At 37.9% G+C, this 27,433-nt stretch overlaps 1 protein-coding gene across 2 annotated transcripts; it reads right to left on the minus strand.

The window, feature by feature from the left end:
* Nucleotides 1-422: 422 nt before the first annotated feature.
* Nucleotides 423-23,916, minus strand: tmem255a (transmembrane protein 255A). Of its 2 annotated transcripts, XM_038289483.1 has the most exons (10): nt 23,389-23,916; nt 16,738-16,880; nt 16,134-16,196; nt 13,156-13,245; nt 9,037-9,102; nt 8,796-8,881; nt 8,267-8,335; nt 7,792-7,954; nt 5,112-5,264; nt 423-3,211 (listed from the first exon to the last, which is right to left on the minus strand). In XM_038289483.1, the coding sequence occupies exons 1-10, from the start codon at nt 23,447-23,449 to the stop codon at nt 3,068-3,070; spliced, it is 1,038 nt and encodes a 345-aa protein (XP_038145411.1). In that variant the 5' UTR covers nt 23,450-23,916; the 3' UTR covers nt 423-3,067. The 2 variants fall into 2 exon arrangements, with proteins under 2 accessions (XP_038145411.1, XP_038145412.1); XM_038289484.1 differs by lacking the exon at nt 8,267-8,335 and having other exon boundaries at nt 23,389-23,910.
* Between the last annotated feature and the right edge of the window lie 3,517 nt (nt 23,917-27,433).

Genomic DNA, 27,433 nt, shown 5'->3' on the forward strand with positions numbered 1-27,433 from the left:
TGTCCGACTAGTCCAGGAGAACAAGGTTCAAATCTCCATTTTGTGAAGAACTGCATCAGGTGCAAAAGATGTAAAGACACAAGCTTCTTTTATAGTACAGATATACCATTATCCCAAACTTAAACACATTGATTTCTCTTGAAAAAAGTCTTTGTCTTTAGGAAATCCCCTTTATGCTGAAAAAAAATGTCGGACTCAAGCTATTGTAGTTTTCCAAAATAAATAGAAAATGTTAATATTTTTGCTCCCTCAATATTTTCTTGGATCCTTTTATTTCTCTGTGAATTCAGACTAAATGTAGAAGCTGAAAAATCTCAATTGATCTTTAATCCTGCTGAGTCATGAGGATTATCTGGTTCAGGGTGCACCAATTAAAAATAAACCATATATACAAAGCTAACATTAAAAAAACCCAAAAGGAATCAAAACCAACATAGTTTATTTAGAACATCAGCAGAGAACAGTCTCTGTACAGTCACACCGTCAACTTTGGTGAAGGAAAAAAAAAAACGTGCATTACACATGATTTATTGGCAAAGACTAAGAAGGAGCTGATCCCTCATCCACTGCCGACACAATGACAACATTATAAAACGAGAAGCTGAGAGTGATCGTTTTGACAAACACCTCCTCCTGTGATGTTTACAAATCTGTTTCCGTTTATCCTAAAATCACATCAATGAATCCTGAACTGATTGTTCGGATCCATCAGTGCGGACTGGGCAAAGACGTCCCGTTTCAACTCGTACACAGAAATGTTCTGATACTGGAATGAAGCTGCAGCAAACTACTTTAAATACTGAGCTCATGGACTAGGCTAACATATTTTCAAAAATTTGTTCAGTGATTTAATTGAAAATAGGAAACTGATGCATAATCTAGATTAAATTAATACAGAGTGACTTATTTCAGCATTTCTTTTAATCTAGACGATCATGTCTAATATCTAATGAAAACCTTCATAAAATGAGAACATCAGATAAGACTATTCATGTTTTTAACACATAGATGTTAGCCTACTTATATTATTGTGTACTGTAGTACCGGTATAAGCTCAATACTTAGGTGCTCCTTTTACACAGATCACTGCCTTATTGCAGCATGGTATGGAGATGATCAGCTTATGGAGCTGCTACTGAAGCCAGTGATGCTTTACAGCGACCTTCAGGTCATCTACATCCATTGGTCTGCAACCTTTAAAATTCAAAGAGCCATTTGACCCCAAGTCTGGCGGATTAAAAATTGTTTAGAACCATAAAGATTGAAGCTTTGTTGACTAATAATGCCCCTATGAATAAAACAAAACTCATCTGCTATAGGAATTCCTTGTTAGCTTTAAAATCAGTATGTATCAAGATGTAAAAAAAAAAAAACAATACAAAAATGAAGAATTTCTAAGCTAATAACAAGAAAAGTGAATCTAAAAAATATATTATGTATTTTTAAAGCCATTCTGTTGCGAAAAATCAAAAAAAAAAATTTAAACCCAGCAAAGCTTCCAATTCCTCTTCCTAAATTCTGCATGGGGTTTGAGTCAGCCCAGTTTGCTGCAACCAAGTGTCACAGTGTTAACATGGTTAGCAGTGTGGGTCGGTGCCAAGTCCCTGCTGAAAATGAAGTCGTCTTCATAAAACTTGTCAGCAGAGGGAACATGAGCTGCTCTACAAATTTCCAGTTAGATCTCTACACTGACTTTGAACTTAATACCCTAAGATCAAACACCAGCAGATAAAATGTCCCTGAAAATCAAAGGAACTTTGGAAATTCACCTTAGACTTAAAGGGTTGGAGATTATATACCTCGATATCATTTCTCAAAACTTTTCAAAAGTGCTTTCATTTCGAAATGAGAGCATTGAAGTACGCATGTCTGCCGTTTCCTCGTCAGCCCGAGTCAAACGACACAGCTTTTGGTATAATGTTGGCTTAACAGAGATGCCAGACAGTTACAGCTCATTTCCCGGATAAATCTTTGTGTCTTGAAGCAGATCAGCACAACACAATAAGTTTGTTTTAAACTTCATAAAATGCATTCAGTAACCCGTACAAACTTCAATCAATAGTTTGGGCTTCTGCAAGCTCTAAGCCATTATCATTCCTCCTTGAATAACAAATCAATTATAAGAGTTAAAACTTCTGAAGAGAATCCCTTTTCAGTGATCTAATTTATTTAGATCTATTTTTTTTTCACACATTCAAACATTTAGAGGAACATGCTTCTGATTAGCTATAGATTAATTTCCAGCTTTTTTTTTATACGTATGTGGCTGGTTTTAGATTGTTACCCACCATCAAAGGAGTGAAAGAAAAGTGTTCCTGCAGCTTTTACTGCATTTCATGCATGTGTTGGCATTTGAGGTCTGGGAAAACCTACTTCCTGACACAAAAGGAACCCAAACATTTATTTATGCAAACCAGCCTTTCAGTAGAAATAGAATAAATAGAGTAAATAAATCTCCTTGCCAGCTACTGTAGGGTTATTTGTATTTCCTGAATAAAACTGCAAGAGAACAGAAAGAAATAGGATTCGTTTTCTACCGTAGGCCTCGTTCTGCTAACTATGACATGCTGCTGTACAAACATGAGCATGTAATGCCTTCATCACCACAAACTGTTTCTTTTAGTAACGTTCAGAGACTATGAAGCATAGATGAATTGGATGCTGATCCATATTTGGACACCAAAGCTTTCATCTAGATTGATAGTAATGACAGCAGAGGAGACTCTCAGACAATCCCTACGTCTCCAGTTTAATTACATGAATGTAAAGCATGAACTGGAAGAGAGTTTCTGTACAGGATAAGTCCAAGTCTTTAAATGGTGCATTGTTAGAGGTCTATATGCATTAAGGCAGACAGATGTGTAAACAAACCTGCCATGGAGCAGGTTGTATCCCTCTGGGCACTAATATGCACACACAAAGCAGAGTGTGAGCGTTGCCTGGGGAACATTTGTTCTCTTCAGCTGGACTGTGTTAGTCCACCCAGTGGCCTTCCTTCCCTTATGTTTGTGAAGAAAAGCTCACAGTATCTAAGAGTATCTCCCACGTTTTCTTCTCTTGGAGCGTCCTATGGGCTGTATGGCGGTGGTTTCTCATCAGGGTGTTCATGGGGAGGGGAGTAGCGCGGAGGGATCATAGTGGGCCAAAGGTGGCTCGCTCCAGACTGAGAGTCGTCTGACAAGCCTGATGAGTCAGGAAACACGTAGGATCCCTGCAAGAAAGATTAATCAAGATTACAGAGAGCAGACAAAAAAAAAAAAGTATTGGGTTATTGATTGTGCAAGTTCCCCTGCTTAGAAAGATGAGAGGTCTGTCATTGTCATCATAGATATGCTTTATGAGAGACAAAATGAGAAAAGACAATCCAGGAAATTGCATTGAAGGATTTTAAAATAATTTATTTTTAAATGATGGTGGAAATGAAGTATTTGGTCAATAACAAAAGTTCACTGGAGCAGAACCTTTGTTGGCAATGACTTGTCATTGCTAACCAGGATCTTCACCAGGTTTGCTCACACTGTAGCTGGTATTTTGGTTCATCCCTCCACACAGATATATGGAGCAGTAATGTTTCAGGGCTGTCGCTGGAAAAAAAACTGACTTAACCCCCCCTCACAAGATTTCTATGGGGTTGAAGTCTAAGACTGGCTAGACAACTCCAGGACCTGTAATTGCTTTTAACAGAGCCACTCCTTTGTTGCCTAAGCGGTGTGTTTGGAATCATTGTCATGCTGGAAGACCCAGCCATGTCTCATATTCAATACTCTCAATGATGGAGGGAGATTTTGGTTTAAAATCTTCCCATTCATGGCTTTACTCATTATTTCCTTATCACGGATCAGTCATCCTGTTATTTCATAGAAAATACATAAACAAAAATGCTTCACAGTAGATATGGTATTTATGGGATGCAACTCATTCATTATTATACCTAAACACGACACGTTGAGTTGGTGCCAGAAAGTTATATTTTGGTTTCTTCTGTCCACATGATATTCTCCTCATCCTCTTCTGGATCATCCATATGCTCTGACGGTCCTAGACGGGGCGAATGCACACCTGGCATTGAAGGATGTGAGTCCCTCTCAGCATAGTGTGTTCCTCTGGTCTCCCTGCAGGTCATTCATCAGGTCTCTTCACACAGTTCTTGGACAATTGCTCACTGTTCTCATTATCATTATGGCCCCATAGTATGAGCTTTTATATGGGGCCCCAGATAGAGGAAGACTATGTCTTGTATATCTTCCATTATCTTACATTTGCTCCCACTGTTGATTTATTCACACCAACCTACTGTAGGTTCACTCCTTCTCGTGCAGGTCTAAGACGTTCTTCTTGGTGCCCTTCAACAGCTATTTGGTATTAGCTATGGTTGAGATTGGAGTCTGACTGTTTGAGAATGTGGACAGGTGTTTTTTTTTTATACAATAATGATTTACAACATGTGCCATTAATACAGGAAACAAAAGGAGAACAGAGGAGCTTCATAAAGACGTCTGTGATGACATCTAGCCTGTTTGTGGACCAAATACTTTTTTTCCACCATAATTTACAAATGAATCCTGAAAGATAATGTACAATGTGATTTCCTGGATTTTTATTACTTATTTTGTCTCTTATATTTAAATGTAGCTATGAATAAAAATTTGAGAACTCTCATCTTTTTAAGAGAATTTTCACAATCAGTGACTGACTTAATAGATATTTTTTGTTGGCCTTGAAATATTCATAGCATAAAGCAGAGATTTACAACTTTACTCCTGGAGACTCACTGCCCTGCATGTTTCAGCTGCCTTCACTGGATGGCTGCTTAACAGGCTACTCCTAAGCTTCAGTCATCTAAATCTGGTGTGTTAAAGCAAGGAAGCATTTAAAACAAGCTGGGAATTGAGACTTAATGACTTAATGGTTTGAAAATCAGCAGTGATTTGCAACATTTTCATTATAATAAAAAAAATATAAATAAACAAACTGCTAAAAATACCCAAAAATAATCTTTAATGCTTTCAGCATTAAAGATGCCAATCCTAATATATCCTCTGATATCATTAATGTAATTTGAATCCATGATGCCCTGATGTATTTCTGTCATCTCTCCAGTTGTTTTGTACCTGCAGGTCGTAGGCGGTGTAAGGCGGCAGGCTGTTGTGATGCAGGTTGAGAGAAGTGGTTGGAGGAGGAGGATGAGGATGAGGAGAAGCAGAGGGGACTGGAGCAGCTATCGCTTCTGGCTCAGATGAACTCTCTGAAGCAGGAGCAGGCATCTGAAACAAAAACATCACATCCGTTCTAGTTTATTTACAGTGATTTCTTTCATTATAAGAGTCCTGGTAGAGGCAGGATGGCATACCCTGGCATGGGAAAGACTGGACATAAAACCACTTAAGATATCTATTGAAATCACATAAAACATGGCTACTCGCTTTAACCTCCCCGAATCTACAGTAAGAGCAGTTAAAAATAAATTCTCAAAGCTCAGTGTTAGAGAGTACGGTAGAATATCTGTGATACTGTGGGCTCTTTATGCCTAACAATGACCCAAGGAACCTTACCAGAGTTTCAGGCTTTAAGAGCTCCTTCAAATACAAAGACATTTTAGACACAGATACAACAGCTTCAGACAGAAAAGTCTAAATTGTTCATCTTTGGATCTTCAGCAGAATAATAATCAAAAAGATCTATGCAAACAAGGGTTGGCCAGACAGAAATGGTCTTTTCAGCCGCCCCCCAGACTGAAATCCTATAACATCTATGGAGTAAACTAAAGGGAAGAGAGCTTAATACAAGCATCAGGACTCAGGTTGGTCTAGGTCTCAGTTACAACTGATTGCATAGGATCAATACTAAAAGTGAACCCTGAAAAAAAATTCTGATTTATAAAATTATATACATACTCAACACCAAGCTTTTTTTCCTCATGGCTCAACATTTGTATCCAAATCCATCTTATGTTTGACCGTTGAAAGGGCAATACTATTGCTATTACTGTTAATATATAGTAGAAATTTTACACATTCAGTAATAAAATGTCACAAGGGATGGCATGGGAGGATGGTCATCTAAGAAGGGGGATGATTTTTAAGATTTTTTAAGGGGGGTTCCATCCCCTCTCATCCCCCCTGAACTCAAGTACTGTTTAGTGGCTTCCTAATCTTTCCATGATGATTTTGGATCTTTAATAAACTGACTTGCCTATGAAGCCTTGTCCATTTTACGCCCATATTAAACTTCTCAACCGTTATACCTATACTTCCAAATCTATAATCTATATTCTATATCTACCACAGATTGTCTATTCACATATTATTGTGCTTATTTATAGCCGTTACCTAACTATCCTTTCCTGCTTTATAATAACGACAGGGATGGCGTGTGTCCACTGTCCAGAGCAGGGATGTCAAAGTCAAATACACCGAGGGCCAAAAAAATTATTTGCTACAAGCCGAGGACTGGACTGGTTACATGTTTATTAAAACATATTGAAATGAACATAGCCTATTGAACCAAGACCTAACACACAGTTTCTTTTTCAATATTATTAATAAACTTTAATTATATTAATAATCTTATTAAGATAAATACATATATTAAAGTGCATGCATTATTAATTATGTTTGGAATTCTTTTGCTTTGGATCAGCTCCGCTCCTCCCTACATCCAGGCTCCTTTTATTTTGGTTTCAATCAGCCTCTGCTGACACCTGTGAGCAGCAGTTGCGGGGCGAAGTTAGTGCACTCTGCCTCCTTAGACAACCGACTTCAGCCAAGCTTGGATTGTTAAAGGGGGAAAAGCAAAAACCAAAACAATCCAAACATGCAAAACAAAACAAAAAAGTTATAATGAAAGAAAAACACAGTAATGTCTTCCAGTGGGAATGCAATGTTGGTTTGTGCAACACAACCGTACCAAAACTACATTCCCCACAATGCAACAGTAGCCCATGAAGTCACAGCAGCACGGTTCTAGTAGTAATTAAATATCATCCAGGGGGCCATGGGTGAATCCGGCCCGCGGGCCTTGATTTTGACATATATGGTCCAGAGGGTTGATCTCTCCAATACTGCACCAAATTCAGCACCTAGAACTGAAAGCAATGCTCTATGGAGTCTGATGAGCTGATAATCATTCACCATCCTGCGTCAGGAAACCTCTGTCTTCTAACAGTGAGGAAACATTCAAATGTCTATGAAATTTGATTTTCAATTCAAGATTTTTTCTCAACAATATGAGACAATGTGGTTTATAATGAAGTTGACCTACTAAGTTTCATATGAAGTGAGTTTGAGATTTTGATGCATTCTAGCTTGAGTTCCCCTCTGTCACCATCTGTGTCGGCAAAATGTGCGTCACCATACAGATGGGTCAGAGATGGAGCGAGGGACCGCAAATTTTCACATCCAGTTTGATTTTTATAAATCACAACTTTAGAGTGGAAGTTACACAAGTTTCAAGCTGCGTTCTGTGTGTATGCAAGCTTTAAAAATGACACCAAAATGCTTGAATCTTTTAAATTATGCAGAAGCTGCCACACATTAAAGTATCTTAAAAATTAGAAAAGCACTCAGAGAGCGCTGACCAAAACTAACACACGATCTGAATCATTACCAAAATTTAAGGGATTGTTCCTTGGACTGAGATGCAGCTTTGGTAAATATTTCATTAAAATCCTTTCATAACTCAGGTTATCCTGTGCGCAGACAGACAGACACAAACATAACCTCCTTGGGGGAAGTAATAAGCGAAACAACAGTTTGAGTTCCACATACAGCTGGTATTAATGCTCAGACCTACCATGTCCTTGAAGCCTCCCAGGACAGCTGCAGTAATGATTCCCAGAAAAAGAGCCACAATGTTGAGGATGGTTGCAGACCACAGCAGGTAGTAGAGGTACACTACGTCCTGGCAGCTTTTCACATCTGTGTATTCATGGTAGCCCCCCATCATCTCTGCACGGCTATGATAATGAGTGGGAAAGGAAGGGAAACAGCTTACAGTCACGCTGAAGGCTTATTGTTCAATTATCAACAAGAAACTGTTGAAAACAGATAAAAGGTTTTGATTTATGGTAGCAATCGTGTGAGGGGGGCTTCACTGACGCTTTAAAAAGACGAGCAAAACTGAAATGAAGTGTTTTGTCAGCCAGAAACAGAACATGCAGCGAAGATGAAATGTGCATTTTTTTTTATTTATCAAAAACTACATCTACATGAAGGAAGATGCTGAACTTATCTACAATGGGCATTATTAGTCTACAAAAGGGACCTACTTCCAAATCATGGATGACTTCCTAAACTTTTTCATAACATCTTTATTCTGAAGTCCCATAAGAGGTTCTCTGAAACAAAAGTCAAAAACAAAAGAAACATTCTTGTTTTGGTATCATCAAAGCCGCAATGCCAACAAATCTCCCACTGTAAGCTAGAGATACACCGATCATACTATCCTCGGCCGATTTACATTTTTTTTCATGTCTGACACAATTTTACATTTTGGCCAATTTAGATTTTTTTTTTCTTTCAAATAAGCGTCAAAACATCTAAGAAAGAACATTTTAATTCAGGATTTGAAGAGAAAATGTCAGAGAGTCAAGATTAGTCTATTTAAAAATCAGAGCATATGCCCCTCGTTGAAACTTTTTATTCTGACGTTTCATGGTGTCTTTTTTTGTATTTAATCCAGGAGCTCATCATCATTCCAATATCTTGCCGATTAATTGGTGCATCTCTACCGAAATTGAAACAATGAAAATGACACAGCAAACCAAGTGGCCACACTCTAGTTCTCAGCGTAGTTACCTCCCACAGTTGTAGAGGTCGCAGCAGTAACAGGTGTTGCTCTTCACACGCAGGTTGCATGATGACCGTGACGTTTGGCATGGCACCTGAGGGACACAAATTCATGTACATTTCTTTCTTTTTATCCCCTAAACTCGTCATAAGGATAGGTTATAACTGCCTCATACAAAGACAGTCTAATGAGGATGAATTTAGCATTCCATGCATGAAGAATGAAAAAGATACAAGCAGGGTTTCTTACGTCACGTTCAGATGCAGATTCACTAGAGAGATACCCACAGCGACCGGCGTGCAAAGGCCTGAGGTCCTGCAGGATGATAAATCAAAGTTTGGAATTTGTATATGTCTGACAAAAAAACAATCTGCAATAAATGTGCAAATATATTGATGGCTACAAAAACTAATATTGGTAGATAATAGAAACTAAATCAATCAAGACTCTTTACCCACTTTGTAACATAATATATTCAATAACTTTATATTATATATAAAGTATTGAGAACTATGGTTCAATTGCATTAGCAAGTAAGCTGTGATGTTTAGATAGATTTAAAAAATATCTACATAGAACTGATGATCTAATTGGTTTTAGAATACACTGATGTGTGTATCCGGGCTTTGGAAGAGGCAGTGAGCCTCTGTTTTTGCATTTGTCCGCATCAATCATGACATTATTTATGACATTACAAGAGGCAAAGCATGCATGTTAGATGTGGAAATAGAACATGGGATCCTTTCCTTGGGGCAAACGGGGTGAGACAAGGTGGGCTTTTGTCCTGTGCTCTCTAATTTACAAATTTTATTTTTATTTTTTTAAAGAGTCAAAGTGTTGGGATCTGGAGATCTGCCACCTGTCTCCAGCAGAGAGCGCTGTGGGCTTCCTGAGCTGGAGCCACACCTGAGGATCATCAGCTCATCAGAAGACCACCCTTCATAAGCAGCAGTCAGACCTTCTTTCGACGCCGCAGTGTTGACCAAGTTTGGTTAGCGAACCTGAGCCTCTAAGAATTTAGGAAATCTTGTAGACTCTAGAGAGAAACAAGCTTTTCTAATCTGCCCCTGTCTTCTTTGATTACAGGAAATCCCACCGATGTCTGAAGCTCTGGATGAGCTTAAAGGAATAGTACACCCATAACATGATTAGCCTTCATTTTCTACTCACCCCCATGCTGAACAACACTCTGGAGTACTTTTTTGATATCTCAAATGCATCTGGAGATCTGGGAGGCTTCTTGCTGTCTGCTGACATTCAAATAATGGAGGTCTATGGTGACCGAGATAGAAAGGTCCATAAAAGTCCACAAAAAACGTGTCAATATTCCTCCATACTGCTCGTCCAATGTATTCCAAGTGTCCTGAGTGGGTAGCATCCAGAATTTACTCGAAACTAAGTCATTTACAATGTTTTTAGAGCATAAACAGTAGTGTATAGGATTTCCTGAAAGCGCGCACATGCACGCTCACAACTCTTCAGGTACATTAAAAGATTCAACTCTCTCATAATACAATCAAACTGCAAAGCTAATCAAACTCTCATCTCTCCAGAAAGGAGTTGAAACCAGTCCCGGACCAGCACCTGAACCAGTCATTATATTATCTGTGTGTGTTTCTCAATAAACTTTGTTCAAACTTTTACTCGGTCTCCAGTAGTGTTCTGCGTATGGGTCAAGTCCTTAGCCCATCATTACACAAAGACTGTAACATAGGCTGTGTAGTGGGAAATCAGCTATAAACCATCTTTATGCCAATGATGTCAATCATCATATACCATTGTTCTGCTGATTTGCAACAACTTCCAGAATATAGTCATCAATATGTCCATATGCAAAAAAAGACTGACTGTTGTGGACAAGATTACATATCGGGGTCGAAATATTAGGATGATGTAAAAGTAAACATGGTGGCATGAATATTTCAGATCTGGTCGGATGATGTCAAAGTTGCTCTGTTTAAAGCCTACCGTATTGTTATATACAGAATTTGGAGGAAATGAAATAATAGTTTTATTCAAGCCTCAAAGAAGTAGCATCAGGTAGAAATCTGGTTATTAGAGCACGTGTCTACGTGGAGTGTTTGTTTGTTTTTCATCACTTCCTATTTTATGTACAGCTGCTGTCTTTGTTTTTATGCGGACCAAAAAGTGTCAGAATTAAAGCTTGGTTGATTAAATCAGTTATTCAATTATTCTTCTAGTTTCTTTATCAAATTAACTGAAACTAAATATTGAAAGTAGATCATAGGATACTGGGCCGGATCTATCAAAGGTTTGCATGTATTAAAACGTGAGCTATTTCACTGCGCACGCAAAAAAATGTACAAACTGATCTATCAACAGCGTGCTAAAAGGATTTGGTCTTTAAAACGTGCTAAATAGCGCCTCTTATCCATTTAGTACTTTTTCTGCAATGAATATGCAATATGGGGCGTTTACACGCAAAAGTGCGTCTTGTGGGAGGAGAACATGTAAATATATTAATTTAGCACTCGCAAAGTGATTTATTAAACCTGAAAGCAATTTTGCTAACGGTATCTGACTCTATATTTAACACGTTTCAAAAGAAGGTGCAAATGGTCTGTATGCGTAATTGCGCACACATGGCAGCGGTTATTGTCGCAAGGAGACATGGAAATGAAGCAAGGAGACGCAGAGAACGCATTTTTTCACTCCGTGTGAATATTTTTGCAATGAAGGAGGAAACGATCATCAAAAGATATCGTTTATCCAGCATTGCCATTTTGGAGCTGTTGGGGGAACTCCGAATGGATTTGGAGCCAGCCACAAGGAGGACCCACGCAATACCAGATATCACAAAACTCCTTGCAACATTGCACTTTTTTGCATCTGGGTCATTCCAGCGTACGGTTGCAGCGAGAGCTGGAATCTCCCAATCTCGTTTTTTCAGAAGTGCTGTCCGAAGTGCTGTCCGACGGGGTCATGGTTCTCCCCCCTGCGCCTGTGGAGCAACCTGCCAAATGCTGCGGGTATACAGTAAGCCATGTGGTATGTGCATACAGGCCAATACAAAACACCTGTTTTTTTTTTGTTTTTTTTTACTGCAGTGAAGTAGAAATTCAGCCACATACCACCTTAGGGAATAAAGGTTGCCAAAGTTTATATATATATATATATATATATATTTATTTATTTTTTTGGAGGGGGTGGGGGTGTCACTGTAAGATTAAAATGTCTTAATGCACTAGTTTGCACAAACTACAAACTACTTTGCCGCAAACCACAAAACGCGCAAAACCATCATTTAAATAGGGCGTCTCCAACAGTTTTGCACCTGCCACCAGTTACGCAATCGCTCTTGTTAAATCACCCGCAAACCATGGTTCAGCCCCTCGCGCAAAATTCCTGTTTGCAAGCGCAAATTACTGCACGCAAAATTGGATCTTGATAAATCCGGCCCACTGTGTTTCACATTTAAAGAATGGTGTTTGTCTTCATTTTCTAATATATGAATATTAATAAATCAAATTAAAAGCAACTAACGGGGTTATCTGTTTCACTGCTCCTGGATTATCTGTGTTCTGGGAAAAAAAAAAAACATATCTGTAGGCCTACATGCGGAGTCTTAATTGGTGTTTTAAGGGTGAAAAATGATCAGTCAGCCAGACCTGAACATCTATTTATATTTCCATAAAGTGAAAACCACGAGAGTAGCAGAAATGAATCCTTTTGCTTCTAATGAGTAGTTGGACTTGTTGACCCCTTCCTTCAAAGTAATAAAAAAAATATACATATTTGTCTTAGTACTCCTCATCATGTGAAAACTATCAGGCATGCAAAACAGGGATGGACCTACAGGAGCAAAAGGATTCATAGCCTTCTCTCTCGTCATAGCTGCCTGTCCAAGTTTATCTGGTGGGGCTATGAGACATTCCTCAGCCTCTCTACAGCCTCCAAGGCAAGACTTTAGTGTGCCCTGGATATTCTTTCTCCTGGGTATCCAAAGGTCTGTCATGACCAAATGCAAAGACCTGCTTTTACAGATTTAACACTATTTTAATTTCAAGGAAATGAGACTCAGGTGGGTAAGAAAGGATTGTTCTCTTCAGACCTGGAATGATGTAATAAATGGAGGGAATTTAGTGTGTAGGATTCCCTTTAGGTGTGGTTGTAAATATGTAATGAAACATTGACAGTACTGTGAAAAAAGCCACAATTACGGTGTGAGTTCACAGTCTGTTGTGAGGAGAGGACTGAGCTGAAAGGAAAAAAAAAAATTTATCAATAGATCTACTTCTTATATTTACAATTGCTAATGAACTCTGGCAAGATTTAATCCTCCTTTCCAACTATAGATAAGGTGTTTTGTTTTTTTCTAGAATACCTGAAATAATTGCTCATACTTACAATGTGCCTTGCTGCAAAAACTCCATCAACAATAGCGCAGCAAAAAGCCGCAACTGCTCCAAAACTGATGAAGACCATAGATGCAACCAACTGTGGAAAGAAACACATGCATCAGCTTCATGGGTCCTTTTGGGATAAAGAAATAAAGTTCACAGAGTGATCGGAGCATTACTGACAAAGAGAGGAAAGTAGAAAATGATATTCTAAGATCCTGCTGCACTCCCATCCATGCATATCATTGTGCACACTTTCTAACAGATGAGTTTCAGTCTTTCAGTCGAGCACAGATGCAACACTCCCACTTTTTCACTAATTAACAAAACTGCAAGTATTCAGTTACATCCCATCCTGTTTACAGAAGTTTTGCATTGAAAGAAGAGAGTGGGACCACTTACTGGAGAAAAAGGGACATACACAAATTAAAGCAGAAGTCTGATGTACTTTAGAAATTAGACCCTTTCTTTGAAACATAAGAAAAGCTTTTTCCTGCCATGTAACTAAATATATGAGCGTATTATTCAACCTCCTGGCACTCCGTCCCACATATTTTAGATGTTTTTCTGCAGCAACACACTACAGCCAAGGGGATAAATTACGTCAACAGCTTGTCATCGAGTACTGCTCAGGCTTCTTTAATCACCTAGCAATGTCAGTCAGATGTGCTGAGGTAGATTTGTCTTCGTTTTATAAGTTTGCAAAAACATACCCTAAACCTCTGAGGGCTGAGAGTCTCTGCAACTGGAGAAACCAGAAGGAAGACTTTTGCATTTCTATCTTGTGGTTTTTTGTTTCTTATAAAAGCCTTAACTTCCAATTTAATTTCCCTGTGGGATCAATAAATTATTTTGGAATTCAATTTAGTATTCAAAATTAACTGATAAATTAAGCCTCAATGTTCCTGGAATGTACTGAAACCAGCATTATATCCATACATGTTAACTTGGAAGGGTGACCTGTTAAATCTGAGATGGTTGTACAGGGTTACTCCACATCATTTAGGTAGAAATTCAAGACTGAAGTGGATGAGTTCTTAGTCCTTCATGAATGTCCAGTTTAAAAAATGAAATACCAACTTTTGCGGTTAAATTTATGGCAAATATCCATACAAGGTGTTGATTTTAAGAAAAACAGGGAGAAAGTAGGATACAAGGAAACAGGGAAGGAAACATTGAATTGAGAAAGGACACAAGGAAGGGACAGAGGTCAGAACCAAGGAGGACAGGGCGTACTGAAAGAAGGAAGGAAGGAAGAAGGGAGATGGAAACACTAAAGGAAATTGGGGGACAGAGGGAAGGACAGAAATATAGGAGGATGATAGTAGGGAAGCAAGAGAGGAGGGGAAGCAGAAAGGAGGGAGAATGGAAAGACTCAAGAAAGTAGAAACGGAAGGAAAGAGGAGCATATGGAAGGTAGAAGAAAAAAGGAATGAAGGAAACTATAAAGTCTGAAAATACACCAAATCTGCTTTTTTTTCCACCAACTCTCCAAAGGGTCTGATTTCTAAATTCTATGCACTCTTACTCAGCCCCATCAAGCTTTGACTCTGTCAAGCGGCTGTGGGAGCGTGATCTGGAGATGCAATTCAGTCCTTCTGATTGGCTTAAGATCTGCAATGGAACCTTCCCTCGATGCACTATTTCTATACAAAAACTAAATTTCAAACTTTTCTATAGGTCCTGCTATACCCCTGTTCGTCTTCAGAGAATGTTCCCAGACCGTTCAAATCTGTGTTGCAACTGTTTGAGGCATAGAGGTACTTTTTTCCATCTATTCTGGTCATGTGATTTATTAAGGTCCTTCTGGAGGGATGTTCATTTGGTGATTGAAAAGGTTTTGGGGGTACGCTTTCTTTTGTCTCCTGTGTTTTATCATCTAAATGTTTCCCCTAATCATATGTTTGCAATTCTTCAATTTCTTGCCAAGAAATGTATTTTGTTACAATGGCCCTCTCCTTCTGCTCCCACAGGAAATATGTGGCTCACACAGATATCTGTTATTCTTCCTTTGGAAAAGCTGACCCACGATCTCAATCACAGAACACACACATTTTCGTCACTTTGGGGTCCCCTTGCGACACAGTTTTGTTCTTTGTATTGTAACTAATCTAAAATTAATAAAAAGAAAAAAAAATGTTTAAAAAAATCAGCTATTTTTCACACCACTCCAGACCAGGAAGCCACCAGGATCCAGTTTTTATCAGTTATAGACTGTAGAAGCTCTGGGAGCAGCCCTGGTAACAAGGCATAACCAAATAAATAAACTAAACTTTTATTTTAGCAGCCTGATCTCTGTTTATGATGTGTAACTAAAAAAATTGCACCTTTAATTGTTCCAGCTAATTATCTATTGACACAGGATCGTTCTCACCCCAGTGGAAAACTTGAATTGATTTCTACTTATCTATGAGAATTTATTTATTAAATACAACTTTTAATGGTATCTATGTCCGTAAAATGATTTATGAAACAAAAGAAACAATATCTAACACAGGATCATAAATAGGTTATTACATCCATTGATGTTCAGAAAAAGACATGAATCTTCTAGCTGTGCAGTCTGTCACCACTTTTTATGTAACCTAATAACATTTTACAGCAGCAATGAAATGTGTCTCAGGTCAGTTTGCTAAAGGTAAAAACTGTCACAGGCTGTCACAGTATAAACCCATTCATCATCATCTCTGACAGTCCCATCCTGGCACCTCCCACCTGTTCTGCTCCTCTTCACTTTCCTTCCTTCCTCATTTTGGCTGCAGACATCTGTCCTCCTCCATTTACACCCTGTTTCTATTCCTGGCTGTTCGCCCCCGACCCAACCGTCACCCCTCCCCCCTTCGAGTCCAAGATAGTTGCACCAGTAAACAACACAAATATGTTCAGCCCAGTTTGGACTCACATGCCCAACCAGAACTGAAAGGGAAGGAACACAAAGCAGACACAATGTTCACGGTTGACAAAAAGGGATTTAAGTCCTCTTACCATCTGCCTCTTGTTCTCTATCAAATGAGCACCAATGATTCCCAGAAAGGAGCCAAAGCCGAGCTGCAAAGAAATGTTAAAAGTCCTGTTAAGGCACTTATCCTTTCTAACTTTCTATTTTCTAAATTTAAATCAGCCTTCCTGAGCTTCACCAGAGATTATTTGGTATTTCATGTTCTTTTTTTTTGTTTTTTAAACTATTAAACTGATTCTCTTTAAGGAAGCATAAAGCAACTCACTTTTGATGACGCAAATAAAATCACATTACCAGCAGATGTTTATCTAGTCCTAAGTTTTATGACAAACTGTGATTTTACTTTTAATTATATAAACTTTAAAAAAAAAATGGAACTTGACCAGAGCGGCTTTGATCTGTGCAGAACTGAAATCTGTTGCCTGGAACACTTTACCTCATTCAGCATCTAATGATTGCAATACTGAATAATGAATGTGGGGAAAATAAACCCTTTATTAAGGTAGTTCATTACAGTTGGAATGTTTTGCTGGAAGCACTTCACTTTCGTTCAACTCGTAATAAACTGTGAGAGCTCAGAAGCTTGATGTGTCTGTTTATTGCCACTTACAGGTTTGAATATGCACTCACAATGACTCCGGGGTAGTAGCCTCCCACTGTGATGTTCTGTGTCCTGGTGGTTGCTGCCAGGCCGAAAATGAGAATGAGCACAGATACAATGAGCAGCATCACCGTCACAGTTATGGATTTCCTCTTCCTTCTCTTGAAGGAACCTAGAAATGCAGCCAAGAATCAAACATTAGCAACACAGTGGGATGCTCTTTAAAACCAGTTTATTGGCATATTCAAATTCCATAAACTTTGTCACCTTATGCACAAAATCCAACCAAAAACTTCCAGTTATTTTTCCACATTTGTATTTTTTTTTTTGCAAAACAGCTTGAACTCAACACGATTGATCTGACTGTATGTTCAGGACTTCTCTCCTACAGGAAGGTGAAATTCCGCCATACTTTTAAATCATTAGACTCTTACATGTATTTTCTTTTTCAGGATTACCATTTCTTTATCCCCTTCATCAAAGGACATAATGCTGCCACATTTTCCTATCGGCATGATGTGTTCAAGGTTTTCCTCTATGCAAAGCAATGTGGAAGTATTCTCAAAAGCTTTTACAGATGCTTTTTTACAAGTCTTTCTGTTGTCAAGTGATATATTAAACAGAACCGTGCAAAATCCTGGGATATATATTTGAAGCTTTTTTTAGAATCCATCTCTGATTTAAATTTCTCAATTACTTCACCCTTTTCCTCTTAAACATTACAGTTTACTATTTGGGAGCCCTACATTTCAGGGTCAAGAGGGTTGAATAAAGCACATGCCAGACCTTTTACAGGATTTTACAGGATTTGTCATTCTGGACCAAAAATGCTGCATGGTAAGTTTAGAGAACTTAATGAAAAAATGAGGCTGGTGAACAGGAAAAGAAGCATGGAGACATGAAGTTAAACTCAGGATCTGAAGAATACTGGCAACTAAAGATTAACTGATGCAGGTTTTTTAAGGCCGATGCTGATATCGATTGGTAGCGGACTAACTGATCCCTAATATGTGCTGCCGATATATTGGGACAGATTTTTGGAGTCGATATTGCTTTTTCTTCCTCTATTTACATGATAACAATGACGCAATTAAATGTTATACAATTTTAAATTTAAACAAAAAAAAAACATTGATCAACAAAAAAATCAAACAAAACAGCTGCTTCAGAGGTTGTTAACCGCTAATAATGGCCATTATTAGGGGTTAACCGTCCCATAGAGTGGTTTTGATTGTAATACTAGTAGCCTACTAGTAGGCTCAGCAGGCTGTTATCACTGATTATATCCTAAACCAAGCCTGGAGTCTAGATTTTTGTGATTTTGCTCCATGAGACATGTAGCACTGCCTCAGCAGAGCCTTGCCCTGGTGAACAGCCATCCAGGTAACTAAACAAGCATATATTAACCTCCAATTTTAATGACCTCTATCAGGTGCCAAGGAATGGTTTAAAATGCAAATCTTTGAATAAATTAGAAAATAATTTAATTTAAAGCATCTCATAGATGTAATTATTGTCATCAGGGACTCCCTAATGACATCTATTTGACTCATGTCTTTTTTGTCAGCAACAGCAAAGTTACCTTTTATCTGTTAAGATTTCATATAAAAGCAAACATAAGGCCAAACATAAGACCAGATTATCACAAGTTGTAAAAATAACTTTAATGAGGTTTTATTCAGTTAAAGTGTGATGTATAGGTGAAATTGCATTTTCAATTTTTGTGTTTCTTGGACTGCAATGACCTGAAAATATGTAAAATTTTCTGAAAATATCTGTATTCACTTCCAATCTGTGCTAGAAAATAAGATGATCTGTCTGTGGAATGAGAGTTTATTACCTTAGAATAAGATTATTACATATTGTGCACTTTATAGAAAATAACAGCGTTGTTTTTTTTTTCATATTTTAAACATAAATCTTTGTTCATCTGCAAACTGTCATATATACCCTCAAATTAAGAGAAAATAAACTACAGTAAAATATATTCTGAAATCCTGGGCTTTGCCTTAGACTTCTGATATACTTATGTGCCATGGAAAACTGCCTGATGAACTTTTAGCAAGTGACACAAATTTATGGAAGATATTTATGAGAGCAAGTAATAAGCCATCCTGATGCTCTTATTTAATCGTATAAACTTGATCCAGGGGATGGCGATATTGAATTTTTCACTACGTTTCCAAAAGAAGAAAGAGGGTTGAAGAAATGGGATCATCACACATTTAAAGACTTACATGTAAATCATGTTTCTTTTATCTTTTTGTGCCGTAGCCTTCAATTCTGTTCTTTTTTTCCACATAAATGAAAGATAAAGTAAAAAAAAAAAAACTCAGCCTAGTCCATTTTTTTAGGTTTGTTTATATATTACTGGATTTGAAATTGTTCCTTATTTTATTGACACTAATGTGAGATTGCTGTCTATGGACTGCGGAAGAACTTTAAACGTCAGCATTGTGATGACCGACGGTGATAGCTGTTGGCTGCTCCATGCGATGTTTAAGGTGCCCTTTTTCCAACCTGCCCCCAAAGATATCTGTGCATGCCACTGATTTTAGTGCACTTATCCCTGCTAGGGTCACGAGGGGTGCTGGTGCCTATCTACATCTGTCTAAGGGGCGAGAGGCGGGGTACACCCTGGACAGGTCCAGTCCATTGCAGGGCAACACAGAGAAAAACAACCATTCACGCACACACTCACACCTGAGGATAACTTAGAGAAGCCAATTAACATTACAGTCATGTTTTCAAACTGTGGGTGGAAGCCGGAGTATCCAGAGAGAACCCACACATGCTCAGGGAGAACATAACAACTCCATACAGAAAGACCCCAAGCCGGCAATCAAACCCGGAACCTTCTTGCTGCAAAGAAGCAGTGCTACCCACTGCCCCACCTAGTAGCCCACAAGCATGTGGAATTTATTCAAAGCAAATTTTTAGATCGCTTTTATTTATAAAAAAATAGGCATGAAGTAAATAAAGTAGATAAAGACTAAAAGTAGGTAAAATGTAAATAAAACGTTAGGTTTTAGACATGGCTGTTATCAAATATAAGCAGCATATTATCAGCCATAAGAAACATACTAGAAGGTAACGGAGGCACAGTCTAAGTCTAATAATGACTATGCACAAAAAATGAACAATGAATTGTTAATGATTGGAATCAAAATGCTTGTGCTTGATCTCCAGACATGGCTGATCAATGCATTAATAAAGTAATAAATGCATGCACATACTGGCCAACACTGATTAAAAAGAAATTAGCTATTTGTGTTCAAAATGATCAGCTGGCCAATGTAAAGGTCAATCTCTACTTGCAACTCTGAGAGCTTAAATAGGGAACAAAGTAGGTGCAAAAAAGTACAAGAAATGAGCAGACACAGGCAGTGGCGGTTCTAGACCAAATGTACCGGGCCAGAAGGGGGCCAGCGTGTTTTCATGTGGGCACAGAAAAGCATGAAATAATAAAACAGGCCAAGGGATTCAGCATGCTGCATGAAGTGAAATTTCTATTCAATTAGGTTTCATTAAAATTCTAAATGTCTTAATAGGTCAATATACATTCAGAATTTAGGAATTTTACTTTTTTTTTTTTAACTTAATTTAAGTTGAAATTAAAGTTTTCTATAAAATCTGAATTAGAATTTAAGAAAAACTGTTAAAATTAGTTGTAAAAAGTAGAGTATTTTTTTTAACATTTGTTTTGGAAAAAAACATTTAGCAAATGAAAACTGGGATCCTATCTCAATACCACTTATGCCATGTTTTTTAAACAGTTAATAAAACAGAATTTGTAAAGAAAAAAAATAAAATAGATCCAAAGGATCGATAAGTAACCATGTCTGTTTCAGCGCAGATCATTATTAGAATTTCTTTGAGTATTATGTCTTCAGTACAGGGGCCATAACAGGGGCCAGGACATGATCTACAGGGGCCCTGGCCCGAGTTGGCCCCTGTCTAGAACCGCCGGTGGACACAGGTGCATGGAATGACCTAATTAACAAGGCTGTGGGTGAGGAAGAAATTATAAAATGGAAAAAATAACCAAACCAATCCAAAAAAAAAAAATCAAAAATAATAACAAGAAAAGGCAAAGACAAACTTAAGTAAAAAAAAAATCTAGGAAACATCTGGCAAAAGGGTAAACTATCCAAAGATATAGGGCAAGCCCCAAATGGAAGAAATAATGCAAACCATAAATAACCAAAACCATTACCCGCAGGACCTGCCTCTAAAGCCATGCATCATTTTCTTTTTACTTCATGACGTATGACTCTGGGTCAGTGTTACCCAAATTATCTGAATGAAAAACAATGAAGTCCGAACAGTGAAACTTGAAAATAGGTGGAAAAGTTCAAAAACTACGGAGCTACTTTACTGTACTGTGTGTACTGCAATTAAACACTTGCAACAACAAAATACATGACAAAATTTTTGTAGTGTTTCTAAAAATGATTTTAAATTTGCTTTGTACATCTGACTGCTGACTGCATATTCTGTCTCAAAGGAAGATATAAAAACATGTCATATCATTAAACCTTCACCAGAGATCTGCAATGGTATCTAATATTTCAAATGCATTTGCTGGATTCAAACACAGTTCTAAAGAGAAATTAATAGGATATGATGGCATGGTTGCTATCTAAAGTGGATCTGATGTATTTATTGCAATAACACATTTACAGATAACAGAATAATCATAATACAAAATCTGTTGTTTATAATTGCATTTTAAAAGCCAATGCTCTGAAACTTAAAATACCTATTACCAAAATCTTACTATTCAATAATGGTTTCTAGACTTGTTTTGTAAGTCTGCCCATCCATCCATCCATCCATCCATCCATCCATCCATCCATCCATCCATCCATCCATCCATCCATCCATCCATCCATCCATCCATCCATCCATCCATCCATCCATCCATCCATCCATCCATCCATCCATCCATCTGCCTCCTTATTTAAAGCATGATAATCAATAATATATTATATGGTAAATATTTAAAAAGTTCAGAAGTTTAATAGGGAGGAAATTAGGTAATGTGAACATTTCAGAATCAGAGTTAAGAGAATAGTCAAAAAAATACAAGAAATGTAGAGTATTAACAGGAAAAAGTTTTCCTTTGATAGATTAATTCCTCACTTTTTTTTGGCATATGAAAAACCTCCAAAACAGAAGGTTTTTCTGATAGTATAAAAGTCAATTAGTAGGTAAAAGTTTGATTAAAAGTGATTGAAAATAATTAGAAATCAATTCAAACAAACTTAAATTTGTGTTACCAAATGGAAAAAATAGTCATGGACTGGGTTAAATTGTCGCAAACATGAGCACAAAGGCTCATATGGAGATAAGTAGGACAACATAGTCCTGTCAGTAAGGATTCAGTGTCACCAGTAAAATAATTGAAGGACATAGATGCAGAGATGAGGGACACAGAGAGCTGTGGCTTACCTTTCAATAACAACTTACCTAATCCCATTATATGCTCTGTGGTTTTTACTATAGTGCAAGATTTTTTTTTTATTATCTCAGGGGCAAAGCTAAATGGGGGGCCTAGGGGGGGCCATGGCCACCCTTAGCCAATCATTGGCCATCCCTACTATTTTTTTCCCTCTAATACAGATGGTGGCAGCAGTAATACTCTCAAGTGGAATATTTAAAACAATTTTTTATATATTAATATTTACTCGACAGCAAAAACACTGTGGATAATTATGCACATCAATTCATGCTCTAATTATGCACATCAATTCATGCTCTTTTCAGAGCTAGATTGTGTGTTATACTATGGAGTAAAGAGAAAAGGATGTGTCTCTGCAAGTCTTTTGGGAGTCTTCAGTGAAATCATAGATAAATAACTATTTTAACAAAAACTTAATAAATTTATGTATGTATTAGTACTTGTAAAAATAAATTCTATGCAAAATAATTGTTGATAAAAACCTGAAAGAATTGTATCCACAATACCTTTTATCTAGACAGCATGGATGTTTAAATATATGTCTATTTGTTACCAAAGGCTGTAGGAAAGTATAGTTTGTCTTTATTTAAAAAATATGGATATTGTGCTTGTTAATGTTGCAATAGTGTAGACTGACCCTGATGTATCCTCTTCCGGCCACCCCTCAGTGTTCATTAGTTATTGCCTGGCCATCCTTATAAAAATTTCTGGCTATGCCTCTGATGCTTCTATTTTAAAATGATCAGCTGTGGCTGCTTTCCAGATTTACATTTGTAAAAAAAAAAAAATACCCTACAGTTCTACCATCATATCCAATGTGTCAGACAATATCAGTTTATGGTCAATCTAAGACATACAAAAGGCTTTGTGATCAAAACTATGCAGAATGCATTGTTTCATTGATTTGAATTAAAGTGAAGTTGCCCAGCATCCTGGTTAAATCTGAGCAGCATCCACAGCCAAATATCCAGGCTGCTGTGGTTACCCAACGCAGCCGCACCTGCAGTGACGTACCGTGGCCTGGGGAAGAAAGAAAACACCCGTCTGGTTGTGTAACGAGTGTTTTAGAGAAGGACAAAAAATTGACATATATTGGTGTTTATGGAGCTGCCATAAACTGCTTTAACGTGGTTTGGGAGCAGGGCATGCAGCCAGTAGCAGTCATTCATCAATAGAAAGCTGGTGCAGACGCAGCGGTGACCTTGCGCACACCTACCCATGCTTGTTTCAGAGAGCGTCAGTCCGCTGGATTGGAGGCTGTGAGAGCGGGGCGGCATCTTTGCTCCGGCGATGATTCAACGCCCTCTCGTAATAAGACAGTAATATCCACTACTCAGTGAGCAATGCAAATCTGAACCATAACGGGTCGCGATCGTCATCCACTGCCGAGGTTGCGTTCACTTTCCGAGGCATGTTCCGACAGGCGGGTCTCATTTACATTACGGCCACTGTTGGGGTTCTCTGTGTCCCCCCTTAGGATCGTTCGGTGTCGGACATCAGCTTGCTTTTGCTGCGGCTTGCTGTGTGCGCGCGTGCGCATGTCACATAGAGGAAAAACAACGCGCAGCACCTTGTTACGCTACCGTTACCGTACGTGCCTGAACGTTACATGCCTGCTTTAAAGGTTTTCTGTCGTTTTCTGTCTCCAGCTTATCAGTTTAAAGTCTTTTCTGTTGCATTTATCCTTTATTATTATTTTTTTAACGGAACCTTAGGGCGTTTAGAAATTAAAGTCAGATATTATAAAGGACAAGACCAGGGGCGCCACCGCGTGTCACAATTACAGCGGCGCGTTTGAGGACCGACTGTTGCCAGGGGCGGAGCTAGATGATTGATTCTAGCAGGGCAGGGGATATTTATTTGTATAGCACAATTCAGTACAAAGACAATGCAAAGTACATGATTAAAATATAAGAAAATAAAACAGAATCAAAGTAAGTAGAAAAAAAAATAAAAAATGCAGAAACAAGAAAGAACATTGGTAAATGGTAAATGGCATGTACTTATATAGCGCCTTTATTCAAGTTAGGAGACTTGACCAAAGCGCTTTACACTACATTCATTCACCCATTCACGCACACACTGATAGTGGCAAGCTACATTGTAGCCACAGCTGCCCTGGGGCTCACTGACAGAAGCTAACTGACATTAAAAACAGTTGGACTAAATAAAATAAAAAAAAAAATTGATAAAAAAAAAAACACCACTGTGGCCACCCCTACCATTGTTTCCCTCTAACACAGACTGTGGCTGCTGTAATACTCTGAAAGAGAATGTTCAAACTGTAAAGGAAGAAAATATTCTAACATAGTTAACTTTGGAAAAAGGTTGGCTTTTGATTCTTCCCTTCCCCAGGTCCACTCGGCGAGCTGCGTGTGGTCACTATGAAAATCAGCAAGGCATGTTGACATCACAGAATTACAGAGTTTAATCCAATATAAGACAATGCATACACTTAGAAATAAGACAATGCACAAGCCTACACCAGAAACTGCAGAACAACAGAGACATACATTCCATTACCTGACATAGGAGGAAAGAAAGCAAAGACGTACAAGACATCTTTGGAGAGTTTGCAAGAGCAAAATCTGATCTGTAACTTCTATATAGAAAGCTTTATCCTCTTGTAACTAATCCATTCAAAAAGGGGCTGGCCCTCGGTCCTCCAACCAGACGGCATCTCTGACACTGAGCTTCACCTAATTTACTGCAAACATCTGGGGTCATTTGCTTCTTTGTTTTAACAAGAAAAGGCGGAAAGCTTGTCCTGGCATCTAGCATTCCTAAAGTCATAAAACACAAGATAAGCTCTCACAGACAGCTTGTGGAATGCGGGGGGCCTCACTTTTGACCTTCTGTAAACCAAGCAGAAATCTCTCCTGCAGGCTTAACTGTTATTCACCCCCCAGGAGATACTCATTCTATGGGCTGGTGGTCTAAATACTTATCCATTAGTAGTTTCAAATCATTAACACAGCCTTGTTCAAAATTAAGAAATATGTTCAAGTGAGAGTGTTTACACATGCCATAAGATTAACTGTATTAAAGTCTAAAAAATAATCATTTTTCTTTAACAGTCCCCGTTTTGAGGTCTGAGACATACAGACCTCACAAATAAAATGATTAAGCCTTCTAATAGAGGAACCAAAAAACTATTTAGTATACTAAAAAACTAAAACATTAGCCCAATTTTTATAACAGTCCCCTTTTTAAACAGCACCTCCTAGGTCCACTGCCAGGTCATGTGTCTAAAGCTAAACTCCATAATCTAAACTTATCAAATGTATCTTGCGCTGTCCAACAATTTAATACTCACCTGATGAACCACAAAATTTTAACCAGTAAAACCTAACTAAAAATACATTTCACTTATCAAACATGAAAAATCATAAAACTCAGTTATGTCAATAGAAGAAAACACACAATAGAAATATTAGCCCAAGTATAAAATTAGAAAACCAAAGCAAGATATCTCGAAATTACCAAAAAATGCTCAGCAGACTCAAAAGACAATACTCGCCACAAAAATTACAATTTGTCAATACAAAACAATAACAACATAAAAAATACATCATAAACACATAAAAATTACAAAAGACCTTTTTTTCTTTTTTTTTCACAATTCAATAATAAGAAGTTAGAGTTCGTCTCTATGCTCCTTCGATAGTCTTTCAAAAATGAATATGAATTCTTCGTCAGGAAACGATCCAAAAATACGCGCAAAAAGAAACGAATGTTCTTGAAGAGTTCGCAAAAACGAAAACACGCAATAAAAAGAAGATAAGTTAATGATGATCTTGTAGCTGGATCCTTCACGTGTTCCTCCTCGGTTGTAAACCTCAGGTTTTCACCTGAGTGTCCGTTGCTCACTGAAAATTGGAGTATTATGCCAATTTAACAGTGAGTTTAAGGAGAGGGTGCAATCTCCTTTTCTCAATGGAAGGACACCGGAACAGGATTATTGCGCCTGTCTGGGCCTTTTAAGCCTTGTAATTCAGGAAAATGAAGTGGTTTTGGCAGACTTCTGCCCGGAAATGCAGATCCTCCTCCGCGCTGTGATGGCCCTCAGACACTCCTCGACCGCAGGTTGAGACTGTAGATTCTCCTGTATGCCCTGCAGCGTGCGCCGTGGCTCCTCAGCTGATGTGCACTGACTCCAATGGAACCACGTGTCTCCTTCTCCCTTGTAGACGGACAGCATGAGATGTACTCTCCACGACTCGGTATGGTCTGGCGAAGCGAGGTTCAGACCACTTTCTTTTGATGACCATCAGGCGCACCCAGTCGATTTCCCGAACTGATCCCGAGCCTGGACGTTCCTCTGTTGTCTGATATTTTGTAAATTCCGCTGCCAGGACCTGTAACTCATTGAAGAAATCTTTATGAGATAAATGTGCAAGCTTACCTTTCCATCCTGGAATGCGGGTAGCAGGTCCTGGAAACATCCGTCCTGTCTGGAGCTCATATGGAGAGAACCCTGTTGATTGGTTAATGATTGATCCTACACTTTATGACAGCTTCACTGTCTTCCTTTTGTATTATAAATCTGCTACTTTGGAGCTGTATTTTAACCATCCTTTGACCCTCTTTTTATATAGGGCCTACATGAGAAATGAAAGTTTCCTATCATGTTAAACCAAAAACTTAACTGTATTTTAGAAGCAGTTCCATAACTGTTAATTTGTAAATCTCCAATTTAGACCAATTTAATTTCAATCATCATATTTTCTATTTTTTAAAACCTTAAAGAATGATCAGCCTGCTTTACATGAGTCACTAAATATAAAAAATGACCTACTTTATTCCAATCATATTTTAAATCCCAAAAATTTCAACCATTTTTACCTTTGATCCATTTATTCATTTGAAAACCTATTTATAAAATATTTAATTGAATAATGTATTACCCTTTTTATATTGTTTATCAATTATCAATGCCTTTTCAGTTTTGGAGAGAGATTCAATACAGCTAAATTTATTAAATGATGTAAATCTTTAGTTTAGACCTTCCTGGATGTCTTAGTTAAACAACTTATTTTAAAACATATGAATAGAGATACAACAATCCAATGATCACCTTCCTTAGTTTAAGAACACTATTCTATGTAAATTATTTGATAGACAATATTTTGTTTAGTATATTCAATTTATACCTTTTACTTATTTCATATCCAAATAGTTAGCTCATCTTTAATGCTGCTAATACACCGTAAAACATTTAATGTATTTTGATTTAACTTCAATAACCTCTTTTTCCGAAA

This window comes from Cyprinodon tularosa, unplaced genomic scaffold (assembly GCF_016077235.1).
Source record: "Cyprinodon tularosa strain WSP-4 unplaced genomic scaffold, ASM1607723v1 ctg27, whole genome shotgun sequence".
NCBI classification, from domain to species: Eukaryota; Metazoa; Chordata; class Actinopteri; order Cyprinodontiformes; family Cyprinodontidae; genus Cyprinodon; species Cyprinodon tularosa.